General features: G+C 42.4%; 1 protein-coding gene across 2 annotated transcripts; it reads left to right on the plus strand.

Moving 5' to 3' along the window:
• The first annotated feature begins 1791 nt into the window (after positions 1-1791).
• Positions 1792-10049, plus strand: LOC101768663 (branched-chain-amino-acid aminotransferase-like protein 1). Of its 2 annotated transcripts, XM_004984254.3 has the most exons (19): positions 1792-2099; positions 2605-2703; positions 3125-3196; positions 3289-3381; positions 3608-3745; positions 4087-4145; positions 4282-4384; positions 5321-5509; positions 5602-5702; positions 5779-5833; positions 6062-6148; positions 6303-6354; positions 6686-6771; positions 7719-7772; positions 7897-7980; positions 8064-8135; positions 8818-8898; positions 9193-9228; positions 9622-10049. In XM_004984254.3, exons 1-19 carry the CDS (start codon positions 1995-1997, stop codon positions 9748-9750), a joined length of 1695 nt encoding a protein of 564 aa, XP_004984311.1. In that variant the 5' UTR covers positions 1792-1994; the 3' UTR covers positions 9751-10049. The 2 variants fall into 2 exon arrangements, with proteins under 2 accessions (XP_004984311.1, XP_012698187.1); XM_012842733.3 differs by lacking the exon at positions 1792-2099 and having other exon boundaries at positions 2655-2703; positions 3286-3381.
• The last annotated feature ends 3549 nt before the right edge of the window (positions 10050-13598 follow it).

The raw sequence follows: 13598 nt of genomic DNA on the forward strand, positions 1-13598 counted from the left end.
AACTTCTTTGGCAAGAAGTTCCACCGAAGGAACAAAGGGCCAGCTAATCCGGGTTCAGCAGATCAGTTAGAATTAGATAAGGATTAGACTCCTAGTTGGTTAAGAATTGTAACAGAATTAGATTGGAGATAGAGTCCTAGTTAGATTAGAGTTGAGTCCTAGTCAGTTAAAGGTTGTTGGCTGGCCCAACATATAAGGGCCCTAGGCGCCATAGGTTAGGATCAAGCAGGAACAGATCCTAAACTCAGAGCCTCACAGGGAGGGCGAGTAGGTACCTGTCGATCTGCTATTGTACTCCTTGCCCAATAAACAAGCCATATCATATATATGGCTATATTACTATAACCGAACCACACCGTTCAGGAGTCAGAAGGTAAGAAAACAAAGAATGTAATGCATGGGACGGCCTAGCATACCCATGCTCCAAAAACGATCAAGCTTTTATATCTAGAAAATGTCAGTCGGTAGCTGGGACTATTACTTTTTGGTTAATTTATACCAACATAACCACATTACTAAAAGGACTGAAACTATGCCGTTGTGTGGCTCATTTACCCAATTATATACCTACTTAAAAAGTCAATAGCACAGCAGCAGGATGAGAGTTTGAGATACTATATCTCAACATTTTGCAAAATACAGATAGTGATCTCGGTGGGGAACTAGACCAATCAATTCCAAACCAAGCACTTGGGGATTACGCCTCAAATGCTCAAATGATCGCTCCCAATTCAAGTCTGAGGCTGTGCAATTCGGGGACGGGATAGATTCAAGGTGGGTTTTGATTGCTGAAAGGCCCAGGATCGCAACTAAAATTTCGAAGGACAAACGAATAGTAATTAAATTATCCCGGCCCGGGGCATCACCATGCACCCGCGCGCAAGCGAAGCGCCACACTTACACAAGTTGTGGATGCTCCGGAACCTGAGCGCCGATCGCACCAACCCGGCGCTCCTGCACGCACGAAGCAACAACCAACAAAAAGGACGCGCGGGATCAGCAGAGATCGAAGACCCAAACGGGAGAGGGAGGAGGAGGGGGGAGCAATGCGGGAGCGGAGGACGGAGGAGAGAGGTCGTACTCGAGACGACTCTTCCCCAGGTAGTAGCAGCCCGCGCCGGCGCAGCAGCACGCGATCCCGTCCAGCAGGTACCCTCCCGGCCCGCCGCCGTCGGCCATCGCCGCAACCGACCGCAAGTGAGCGCTCCGCTTCTGGTGCTCGCGTGTCGCACCGTTCGGCGCTCGGGTTTTGCTTCTTCAGTTCTTCGCCTGGAAGAGAGGCAAAGAGCGTGGTAGGCTTCTCTCTCTCTCAAAAAAAGAGCGTGGTAGGCTGGTGGGCCGCAGGCACCATTTGGTCTCTTGTGGGCCGCAGGCACCAGTTGATGGGCTGCGGATGGGACGCGCAGCGTTGCTCTCGCGCACGTGCCCGGATCGATCGACCCAACAAGCTGGAGCAACCAGCCCATACACGAACTGGATCCGCTAAAAAATACGCTCACTGGAACAAACATGTTACAAAGACGATGCAGTACATACCCGTTTGGTTGCAACGAAGTTACCTATTTTGTAAAAAAAAATGTACTTGGAAACACTGTTACTCGATATCTTCCGGTCACCTAAAACTACGTGCTCAAGACCCCGCCGGACACTTGTTGACAACCAACGGGGCGCTCGTTTTTTTCTTTGTTTGCTGTCTAATCTCTCCGTGGCCGGTGGCCCCCTCGCAGCGGCGTCGTGCTCCTCCTCAAGTCCCGTCGCTCACTCGCGGCTCGCCACTCCACTCCAGTTCCACCCACCGGGGGGCCACGACACCGCACCACACCACTCGTGCTCGTCGCCTCCTCCTCCCCTACTAAATTACCCCCACCTTCCCTATCGGACCAATTCGATTCGGAGGAGCGACCCGTCAGATCAAATCAAATCAAAACCAACCGGCACGAGATAAGAATCCCCCCTTGTCGACCGACGAGCCGCGGCGCTGCCGAAGGGGGGGAATGGGGTCGCCGGCGCCGGAGGGGGAGGGCCAGGGCCCCGTGGTCATCCACGCGTGGTCGGCGCCGCGCTCCCTCAGCACCAGCCTCATGTACTCCTTCGCCCAGGTGCGTCGTGCGTGTCCTGCCCTCGCCAACCTAGTCCCTCCGCTCTGCGCTGCTCGTGACTCGTGAGACAGCGCTCCGAAGCTGCCGCTGCCGCGGCTGGCCTCGTGAGGATTCGGAGACGGCGATCGAGATGGGTAGCGGTTTAGGATCGTAGGAACCCATCCCTGCCCAATGCTCGCGCGTTTGGTCAACCGTGTGATTAGCGTTCTGTTGAGGAGAGGAGGGTCTGGGACTGGGAGGGGCGCACGCGGGGGCTGCTTGTCCCGAGTGCCGCTTGGTTGGGGACTGCTTGCTCTGCGTTTGGGCGCACGCGTGCTCTGTTCTGTTTCAAGTGAGCAGGGAGTAACCGATGGTCCGAGTCCCGCTTGATTGGACCTTAAACCATGCCTTTCTTTCCCCTTCTACTCATGCATGTGAATCTGATCATCGGTTTCTCATCATGCAGTGACTTTATCACTGACTTTCACCTGCTCTGTTTTTTTTGGGGTCTACTCTCTTGTTCCAGAGGGACGACATGGAGGTGCTTGACGAGCCTCTCTACGCCAATTTCCTGCAAGTCACCGGCGTCGACAGGCCCTACCGCGAGGAACTCCTGTCGAAAATGGTCAGGCTCTGCGCACTCAATGACCGAGCTATAACTTACCGCTTTGCATTGAATGGAAATAATCAGCATTTCATCTGACCTGATGAGATGTTTTGATGACGGGAACTGGTTTTTGTATGGAGCTTAATGGTTATAAGCTGCATTATCTATATGCATATGCCACTTTCATACTCCTTTTTTTTTAAAAAAAAAGCACCATACTCTTTTCTGCCCCCAAGTAGTTGCCTGGCTCTAGGACCTTTTTGGTGGGAAATTCCCACTATTTTTTATTAATCCCAACTCCTTTCATGTAGAAAATGCTACCACGCACCATAAACACGTGTGCCTGTTTTGCAAGGATCAGCAAAATGTTTCCAGAAAATACTGTCATCCATTGTGTGTATTCTGTGTAATTGAGTCACTTGGGGTATTTCTGGTGCAGGATCCCGATGGAAATAAGGTCGTCAAAGAAGCGATCTTTGGCCCAGGGGAGAAAACATACCGTTACTGCAAGGTATGGCTTCAAAACTTTAGTGCACACTGCACAGCTGTTTGTGAAATGCAGTGCTATTTATATCCACTAATCTCCTTTCTTTTTTTTAGTAGCACATCTCAAAGCAACGCCTCCCAAACCTGTCCAGTGACCTGATGAAGAAGGGAAAGCATTTCATATTGATACGTAACCCTCTAAATATACTGGTACCTGACTACCTGTCACCTTTTTGTCTAAGCATCACACATGCAGCTCGCTATATTCTAGTGTTGCACAATTTATATTTTCTGTAGCCTTTTCAGTTGCTTTTTTTTCAGAAAGGAAGCCCATGATGCTTTCCAAATTATTTTGTTTTAGCAGAATTTGCATATTTTATAGTGTACCTAATACCTACTGTCTACCACTAATAACATTCAATTCCATATATCCCAGCCATCTTTTGATAAAGTCGTTCCACCATCCTTCTTGGAGCTTGGCATAGGCGAACTTGTCTCAATATACAGTGAACTATGTGGACTTGGGAAGCCACCGCCTGTGATAGATGCAGATGACCTGCAACGGGAACCTGAGGTAAATCTATAATTTGTTAATGCGATCGTTTTATCTGAGTGACAGTTGTCCATATTATGATTGTAGTCTAAAAATAATAGATGCCATCTGCTATGATGGTGCAGTAAGCTGCTTTGAAGGGCATGACATTTTAGTTGTTCTTTTAAATCCTCAGCTTTTATGCTTTACCAACCACTCTAGTGCTACATTAGTTCGCATCAGTTTTGATGACCATGATTCCTGATCCCTGCAATTTAAATACTGCGATGCAATTGTTTGGTGGTTTCAATCCTTTGCTACATTTTCCACAGTTTTTATTTTTGCGGTCCAATGTATTCAGTTTGTTTGCACCTCACATGCAGGTTGTCTTGAGGGGACTCTGTGAGGATCTGGGCATTCCTTTCCAGCCACAAATGTTGAAGTATGTTTTTTTATGTTGAACATGATACTGGCACTAGTTTTAGACTTTTGCTGTGATCAAATATGTAGCCTCATCGTGTATAAGGTTTAAAAGCGCTCCAATGTGTTATTCAGTTAGAACTATTTCCCCTTTTTAGATGGGAAGCTGGCCCCAAGGAATTTGATGGTATATGGGCCCCCTGGTGGTATAGGAGTGTGCACAAGTCTACAGGTTTCTCTAAGTTCCGTCAATATCCTTCGGTAAGCATACATCAAACATCTCTCTTTTCCAGTATTTCATGAGTACTTCTGTCCTGGATATTTGCACAGACAGCCAGTTCTACCATTGATTAAAATTTAAGATGGGCCTGCAGAAAAAAAGGTAAATGGTAAGAATGATGGAAGGTTATGGCTATAAAACCTACCAAGACAAACTGAAGTATTTTATTTAGAATAAAGGTGACATAAATATCTCCATAGCTTGCTACTTTTCAAAACCGTATTTTAATAGGGGTTGTTTAGGGAAAAGGTGAATGTGATACCATGAATCGCATGTTTTGCTATACCAATTTCTTCTGGTGTAGCGACAAAATTAATTGGTTGGAGAAAGTGCTTTATAAGAATGTATTTTGTTGTAGAAGATGGTTTGATTCGCATTTTCTGCTGGAGAACTTGATCTCTTAATCACTCCACTAAACATCTTGGTCTTCTAGTTTATTCGTGACTCAAGCAATTTTACAACCAATATCTGAAATATTTTGTTAGTGGGTTTTCCTTGAGAACTGATAGATCATACAGCCATTGTTTCACAGAAAACTTTAGCACGATGTCATTGGTATGGTCTGAAATTAACATATAAAATATGGTGTTGGTTGATCTGAAACCAGATTTACCATTGTTCTCCTTGAAAAGCCACTGTTAATACCTAACTCATGATCATGACTTTGTTGACATTTGTGCATCTCGTTGCACGACCTGAGACCTGATGCTTTATGGTGATGATTAAGCTGTGACTGACTGAAAAAAATGAAAACATGTGGAAAGAAAGTGTCTTGTTAGTAAATGAGCACTTTGCAAACTATCAATATTTTAACATATTTCCTTTAATAGTTTATCAGAATGCAATTCCTGTAATCTTGCTGTGGTATACCATTGGTACAGTTCTTAATTACCATAGAGTTTCTTATTTGATTGCAGACTTTCCCATTCGCATTATATGACCTCCTTGAGCAAAGCTTGCCTTTTTACAACATGCTGAAGCGCCAAGTAAGGGGAACAATAGGATCTCAGCAACCATTATTACCTGATCCTCCTCTGCCTGTCCCTGCAAATAAAAAGATTCTAGTTTGGGTTGGAGATGAACTTTTGCCTCGTGACAGTGCAAAGGTATTTGTCACTGGTACCTTGTGGTACGCCACCAGTATTATCGCATATGATTAATCTCCCCTTTCTCTTCTCTAATCATCTATCTTGTAAAGGTTTCAGTGTTTGATTCAGTTGTACAAGGAGGAGATGCTGTTTGGGAAGGTTTACGTATATATGATGGAAAAGTATTCAAACTGGATGAACATTTGGATAGGTGCAGTTGCTAGTTCTATCTTCTTTCAGCTTATGATCTATCTAATGGCTGACCTCCTCTTTATTCTTTCGTCTAGATTGTTTGATTCCGCAAAAGCTATGGCCTTCAGCAATGTGCCCACCCGTGACTGGGTAAACTACCTTTTCTTACTAGCGTAATGATCATACCATATATTGTGTTGCAACACGGTTTTTGCTGATGCCTTATATGCCTTCTTGTGCTTGTTTTGGATTGAAGGCACACTGTATTTTGTTGTTGTGGTTGTCTAGAATCTTATTTTTCCCCTTAGAGAGGGTCTCTGACAAGCAATTTTGAACTATTTCTGAAATGAGCTTCATCTTGCACATGTTTTGGTGCAGATTAAGGATGCTGTTTTTAAGACTCTGATTGCAAATGGAATGTTCAATAATGCTCATATAAGGCTCACACTCACCCGTGGGAAAAAGGTAATACAGATCAAGATTCACCAGGATGTTGTTTTTACAGTATGTTATTTGTCACCTTCTGGGCATAACCTGCTTGCTCAGCTCTCCTGCGTGTTCGAGTAAATAAAAAACTGCTTGCTCATTCTATTCACTGGCTATGTTTTTTCAAGTGAAGGTGACATCTGGAATGAGTCCAGCTTTCAATCTTTATGGGTGCGCCCTGATTGGTATTCATCTTTTGTCCACCTTTTTCTCTTTCCATCCATGCGCACCTTTTTTCTCTTTTGCATCACGAGTCCACCTTTGAACATTAAAAGAAAAACTCAATTGGGGCGTGGGACGCCCCCCCCCCCCCCCCCCCCTGCTCTAACTCTAACCATTCTGCCACAAGCATAGGCCAGGCATGTTTGTCCACAAGCATAACGCCCAGCTGTAACTGTGATGCTGTTATGGTATAAGCTGTGATATATGCCACTGTAGGTCCAATTTAATGTACAGAGCTTTTAAATAGATGCTGTTTTGCTAGTTTCCAATAACTTTTTTTTTTCGTTTTGTCAGTGCTTGCAGAGTGGAAACCACCAGTTTACAATAACTCGCATGGGATAAAGTTGGTAACTGCCACCACACGTCGAAATTCTCCAAATGTAAGATCTACTTGTGAACTTCTGCGTGATTTTGTTTTCTTGTTTGCACAATCAGCATTAACTTGGATAAATATCTACCAGTAATTGTTTGTGTTTTTTTTCTCGAATACGCAGTAAGAAGAAAAGGAGGGGTTTTGAACCCCATACAACACCACACACATACACACCTTTTACATCATACAGAGAACACTCTCGCCTTAAAAAAAAAAACAGGCCCAACCAGTAGTAACACCATTACCAATCAGTGCTGACTTAAACCAGTATTTCATCCATACCTAGTAATCTCATCATTTTTTCCCATAAAATCGCCACTGAAAGCATTGGTTTTATATTTTAATAGAAAAATCAGTATTCACAGCATCTCTAATTGAAGTTTGAAGATTAATTATATATTTATTTAGGAGCATGGTTAAGCTTATATATCTCAGACTTAATTTTAAAATGGCATCTCATGTTAAACAACCTAACATCAGCTAAGTTGTGCAAATTTTATGGAATTGAGACTAACCAAATCTTGGACATATACATTATTTGTATCCAATAATTTTGTTGTTTGGTACTTTGGTTTCATAATAGCCACTAGCTTACCTCTAGGCTGATAATACCATTAGACCCAGTTCAGGGATGTCATTTTAACTCATAAATATACTTCTCACCTACAGAAACTTGATATCTGGTTAATGATAGTGGTAGACAAAAATGAACTGGAATTTGTAAAATTTGTATTCGATCACTAACTCTTCAACAGTTAGTGTAAACTATTTGTCTATTTCCTACATCAATTACAATTTTCATTTGTGTCAATGTCTTGCAGTTTCATTATTTCCAATGTTTCATCTGACTCTGATTCAACATTGATTCCAGTACTACGAAATACTGTTTTACTACTTCTGTCATTTGAATTAACAATTATACATGACTGTGGTTATTCTTGTGACTTGTTTCAGAGTATAGATTCCAAGATACATCACAACAATCTTATCAACAATATTCTGGCAAAGGTTCATTTTCCTTGTGATTTGAGCTCTTTCTCATTAACTCTTTATGTATACTTTAACTAAAATGGAGCTTTTTGTCTTTTGATATTATTATTAGTAGTACTCAATTATTCGTCCTCTTATGCAGATAGAAGGTAATCTTGCCCAGGCTGAGGATGCAATTATGCTAGACAAGGATGGTTTTGTATCAGAGACAAATGCAACAAACATTGTAAGCAGGCATACCTTTATCATATCTACAAATAGACATTTGTCATATGATTGCTCTAAAACTGCCACTGTGTTTAAATGTAGTTCATGGTTAAGAAGGGAACTGTACTGACACCTCATGCTGACTATTGCCTTCCAGGCATTACGCGCGCGACTGTAAGTATAACAGATTCCAGATGAACAACTAAGGCCAGTCTATACAATCGCCTTTTTTCAATTTAGAACAACACACAAAAACTTTATTTTTAGATCTTTCTGTTATATTTGAGCACCAATGCTCTTTCCAAGGCTCAAGTGGTTTCACAATACTCAAATTCTGTTGAATGTTGATACTACTGGATATGAATAGAAAATATATATGTTTCTGAAACTGCAGGCATGGTTCTTTCTGCTTTCTTTCTCTTTTTTTTGAGACCTTTCTGCTTTCATTTGATAATAGGGATTTTGATGCATAATAGGAAGTTGGGTTGGTTCCTTTTAATTCATTATTGTATATGTTCGAATTGTTGGATTACACGTTCTAAGTTCTAACTGCCTTCAGGGAAAAGTGTAAAATATTTTCAATCAGGGCATATTTAGTTCTATTTTCCTGTGTTAAGCAAAGAAGAGAAACTGCAATGTGTTAGCATATGTTTACATCTGGAAAATATTAGAACATATATTATTGTATCCTTACTGTGGCACTTCTGGTTCTATATACTGGCTTTAGTTATCATAAAGTGCTACATAAATGCATCAATATGGAAACGTGTAGAATTCCTGTTATTTGAAACATTGTGTTTACTAAGTTGAACATGTATCTTTTTAACATTATTCATTTTTTAATTAAAAACAACAGGTCATGGATCTTGTGGTAAAAGAAAACTTTGTGTTACATGAACGGCGCATTAGTCTGTCAGAATTTCACGCTGCAGACGAGGTATGGTACTTTATTTACAGATATCAGTTATATATTTCCTTAAAGTCGCGTGCAAATTTGTGTGCAAACTTATATGATCTTTTAACTAAAGGAGACTATTGAGTTCTAACTTCCTGTTGGTGAACTAACATGACAAGATGTAGTGCACTTTATCAGATTTTCCCTTTCAAGAGGCTTTCATGTTGGATTTGCCATGCACATTATACTTGATGTTCAGAATTATGCTTCTACTAGTATTAGCCTGCCCACACCCATGACATGCTTTGTTCTTACAGCTGTGATTGTCAAATGCAGGTGTGGACAACTGGAACAATGGGTGAAATTACACCGGTGAGTTGACTTTGTTTTGCTACATGGTTATGTTTGTGTCTTTCCTAGTCAGTCGTGTTGCTGTCAAGTGGTTCTCATAAGCTTGAAAAGTGAACTGTGCAGAAATGCTTGCATATATTCTCCTCTTCCGAGGAACATTGTTTGCTTATTCTTTTTTTTTATCAAAGGAGGTTTGGCCACCGTAAATAGATGGCTCTCCATTCTTTTACATGCTGACAAGTGACATCAAGTATCACTACACCTGGACTTGTAAAATGCCTTTTTTCAGAAACTCCCCTTTTGCTATTTTCAGATATAAGTATGTGCTGACTAAGAATGTTCTGAGATGAGTCGTAGCCATTGTTGGCATATCTTATAGTTGCTCCCTTGCTCATACATTCTGCTCTGATTTAGGTTGTAATGATTGATGGGCGTGAAATTGGCGATGGGAAAATTGGTCCAGTCACAAGACAAATCCAGAATGCATACAAAGTCCTGACAGCAGGGCAAGGGGTACCAATACCCAGGAACGGCGATGCATAATCGTCACTCAGGCATTCCTTATCTACATTAGATCCAACCCTCAGGGAGCCTGATTGCATCCATTTAGAGCAGCAATAAAGTAATAACCACCATATGGTGTCAATGTTTAGAGAGGCGCCAGCCCCATGCATCATTGTTGTACCAAACAAAACTGGATTCATGTGTACTATCGTGTACCGCTGAAGATCATGTATTCAATGAGTCATGGCATTGGCATGCGCTTGTATGCGTCTAAGCTGGTTCATGGCTATTACCAACTCAATTTGTTTTACTGTGATTATTGCTGGTCCAATTTGTCATCGTTTTCGCTGCTCAGTGTTGTGGCATATTCAGCGTGCAACGTATAACTTTACTGGAGAGCATGGGCAATTTCGTTTTTAAACTAAATAATTGCATGTCCGTTTTTGAACTAAATACGCAAACGGGTATGATGTCGCTTTGTAACAACTAACAAGGGTGCATGTTCGATTAAAAAAACTAACAAGGCTGCAGCAAAACTCGTAATTTGGAGCACTGAGGCATTATTCTTACTGAGATGCTATATCCAGAAGACCAGAACCGAACAATTCAGATAACGAGGACAATACAAAGAAGCCGCTTCTTCAGCATGAATCCATCTAGTTCCAGCCATACACAAACAAAAATCACCCCTGTCTGTGCATCAGGTGCATACAGAACAAAATAGTACTATGACAATATATAACCACATAGGTTAAGAAGATACAGGGAGCATGGAACTGGCATCCTGCAGCAGAAACTACAAGGAATCGCCTTCCCATCAATATCCCAGCTGCTCCTGGTAAGCCTCGGAGAGATGCAAGGACGGCATCATTGGTTATGCGTTCAAATATGTCGCGCTCTAGGTAGAGCAATAAGCAGTCAGTGGTCCACTGGTTGCAGGGTTCTTTCATCGTAGTATGAACTTGGTGGTTGTTATTAATACACTTATAGTGCCATTTAACTGATGTTTTCATATATTTTTATATTAATCTGCCACTTGGCATCTAAAATAACTCCATTTTTGTATATGCAATATATTTTGGAGCATATTATGTTTTTTAGGAAATTGAACTAAATGGAGCATAATTGGATAAAATTCGGAACAAGCGACGAACCAGAGAAAAGCGAAGGCCAACGGGTCCAAAAAAGGACCTAGGCCGATCGGCCCATGGATCCTCTGGGCTCCTAGCATTATTTTTTGCAAGCACTCCTCCAAGATTACTTAAGGATTAAGTTTGTGAAGATATGGTAAGGATCACTTCGGGATCAAAGAGGAATCAAAGAAGATCAAGTGGAGATTTGGAAAGTTATCAAAGATCAATCTCCCGAAGCTATCGACGTGCCAGGCCACATGCATACAAAAATAAGTTTCCAGAACATCTAAGAAGACTTGGGAACGAAGCAGAGCGCGAGGCCAGGCCGATCGGCCTAGAGTGTTTCCTCGTCCTCTCACCTTCCAATTTTCACCACAGGCTCCCTGGACTATAAGTACCCCGAAAATTCACCAAGTCCTGTCATCCATCCACGAGAACTCGACGAAATAAAGGACATCCACCAGAGGGAGCTGAGGGCCACTGCAAGTCTTCGAAGTTGTCTATGAGATGGCTTAGGCCGACCCTAGCCACCATGGTCTCCCTGCGCGGTTGTGTCATGGTGGAGTTCAGGAGCTAGTTATGATCATCAATGGTATGTACTTGGTGGTGATGATCAAAATACATCTATTATATGAGCAATGTTTTTCATGTCGTCCGATCTATTAGCGACTCGTTGTCTCCTTTTATGCTTTCTTCTTATCATGAACATGCTTGTTCCTTAGTCTAATTCGATGTCAGATTTCATAGCATGCCTTATGTAATCATGGTGATTAGATCTAGCATGCTGATCCTTCATAATATTTAGACATGTTCACTAGTGTTCGTGCCCTTAAACTGCCTGCGCTGATAGAGAGGATCGTGACAGGATCTGGCTTGTGTAAGGTGGGGGTTTTTGGGAGGTTGACCGGTGGTGGTAGTTTAAAGATTGCTTTGGATGAGATGCATGTTGTGCTTGCTTGTTAGCTACAACTACAACTAGAAAATGATAGGCTCTTACTACCCTTGGTGGTATTTTATCATATACATATCTGTGGATGTGATCTACCTGTTCTCATGACTTGGTGTAAGTTACCCTTTTTATGTGCAATTATGCTTCATGTTAGGATTAGATCCGTTAGATTAGATGGAAAATCCTAGTTAGTTTGCTGCCTATTCATGGATTGATAAACCTTGAATAGAATATTTTGAGAAAAAAAATTACGATGATCCGTGCGCTAGCGGTTCACGTACTAACTACCGTCAACGAAGAGGCCACCTTGGCAGGGGCAGGTGTGCCAGGGAGGATGAGACCAAGCTTCAGGAGCAGATAAACCAGCGGATACTGCGTGTTCCTGCCCGTTTCCACCATCTTCACAGAAAGATAACTCAGTGCACTCATTTCATGAAATCTGGCATCCGAGCGCACATCAGTTATGAAGGCTTGGAGTTGCAGGTCAAGTGCTGTAACGGCAGTATCAGGGAACTCGGATGGGTAGAACCGTGCGAACTTAATTAGATTTTCCTTATCAAAAGCTTGGAAGAGATTGCGTGGATTTAGGCATGATGCAAGACAAAACAATTCTGAGGTTTCCTTGCTAAAGCGCTTGTCAAGCTCTCTAAGTTGGTCATTGATAACTTTTACAAAGACATGAATTTGGTAATGCTTCCAAGTTTGTCGACGTTGCAGATTCCTCTTTACTCCACCGTCGGTGTTCAAACTGTTCTCCCATGTCAAGCACATCCATGTCACTCTCAGTGCAAAGAAACTCAACTTCCCTGAGAAAAGCCGGCCATCCTTCATCCCTCATTACCAGCAACTGTTTCTTGGACTCTTGGAGAAGAACCATACAGTTATGGGCATCCAGGTCATTCCTGTCCAAGGCCAATGACAGTTCATGTGTAGCGCCTAGTACATCTCGCATCAAGAGCAAGACAAGGGGTAAGTAATCGGTGAATGCCCATTGTACTTTTAATACCAGATATTTCTCATCATTACTAGAGGCATGTTCCCCCATAAATTCAAGTGCATCACAAACAGCAGGCAGATAAGCAGCAAGTTTCACGAGTGTCTCATAGTACGAACCCCATGAGGTCTCACCTGGCTTCTCAAGATTGCTGTCCAGATTCAAACCTCTCCCTTGGATCAGGGAACGTAACTTTTCATTGAACTGAGGAGAGCCTTGAATTAAATTCGACAAAGCATCAATTGCTTGGAAAAACTGGAAAGTTTCAACCAGGTTTTGGGAAGCAGATGCAAGAGTGGAATGCAACTGGAAGGCGCACGGATGAAAACAGTACGATGATGCACTTGCTTTAACCACCAATGTTTTTAGTTCAGTGAAAATTGCATCACTCTGAGCCAAGCCATTGCCTTGGCCAAGCACATTTGACAAGCTCAATCCAGCCTCAGAAAGCATTAAATCCACTGGCACTTTAAGAGACAGGTCGTGGGCATCAGGGTCTGGCACAATCCCAAGAAGCCTCTCCACAACTTCGCCCTTTCCATTTGTTAATATGTACAGATTTATGTTTATCCCTTTCTGGCCCATGTTGACCTTATGGCCCATTCGGCCTATACTTGTAACCCTAGACTGAATGGAACGAGGGAAGTCTGGTTATTCTTCCCTTCTTACCATTGACATCGCGTGCAAACAGAACCAAGTAGCGTTTACATGTGGAAGCAATGGAACACACATCAGCAACCATCCCAAAGAGATCTCCCTGGAACTCATAGGCAATACATTTTCTCGCTTCTTTAGCAAATGCATGGGCAAT

The sequence above is a fragment of the Setaria italica genome, chromosome IX (assembly GCF_000263155.2).
Source record: "Setaria italica strain Yugu1 chromosome IX, Setaria_italica_v2.0, whole genome shotgun sequence".
NCBI classification, from domain to species: domain Eukaryota; kingdom Viridiplantae; phylum Streptophyta; class Magnoliopsida; order Poales; family Poaceae; genus Setaria; species Setaria italica.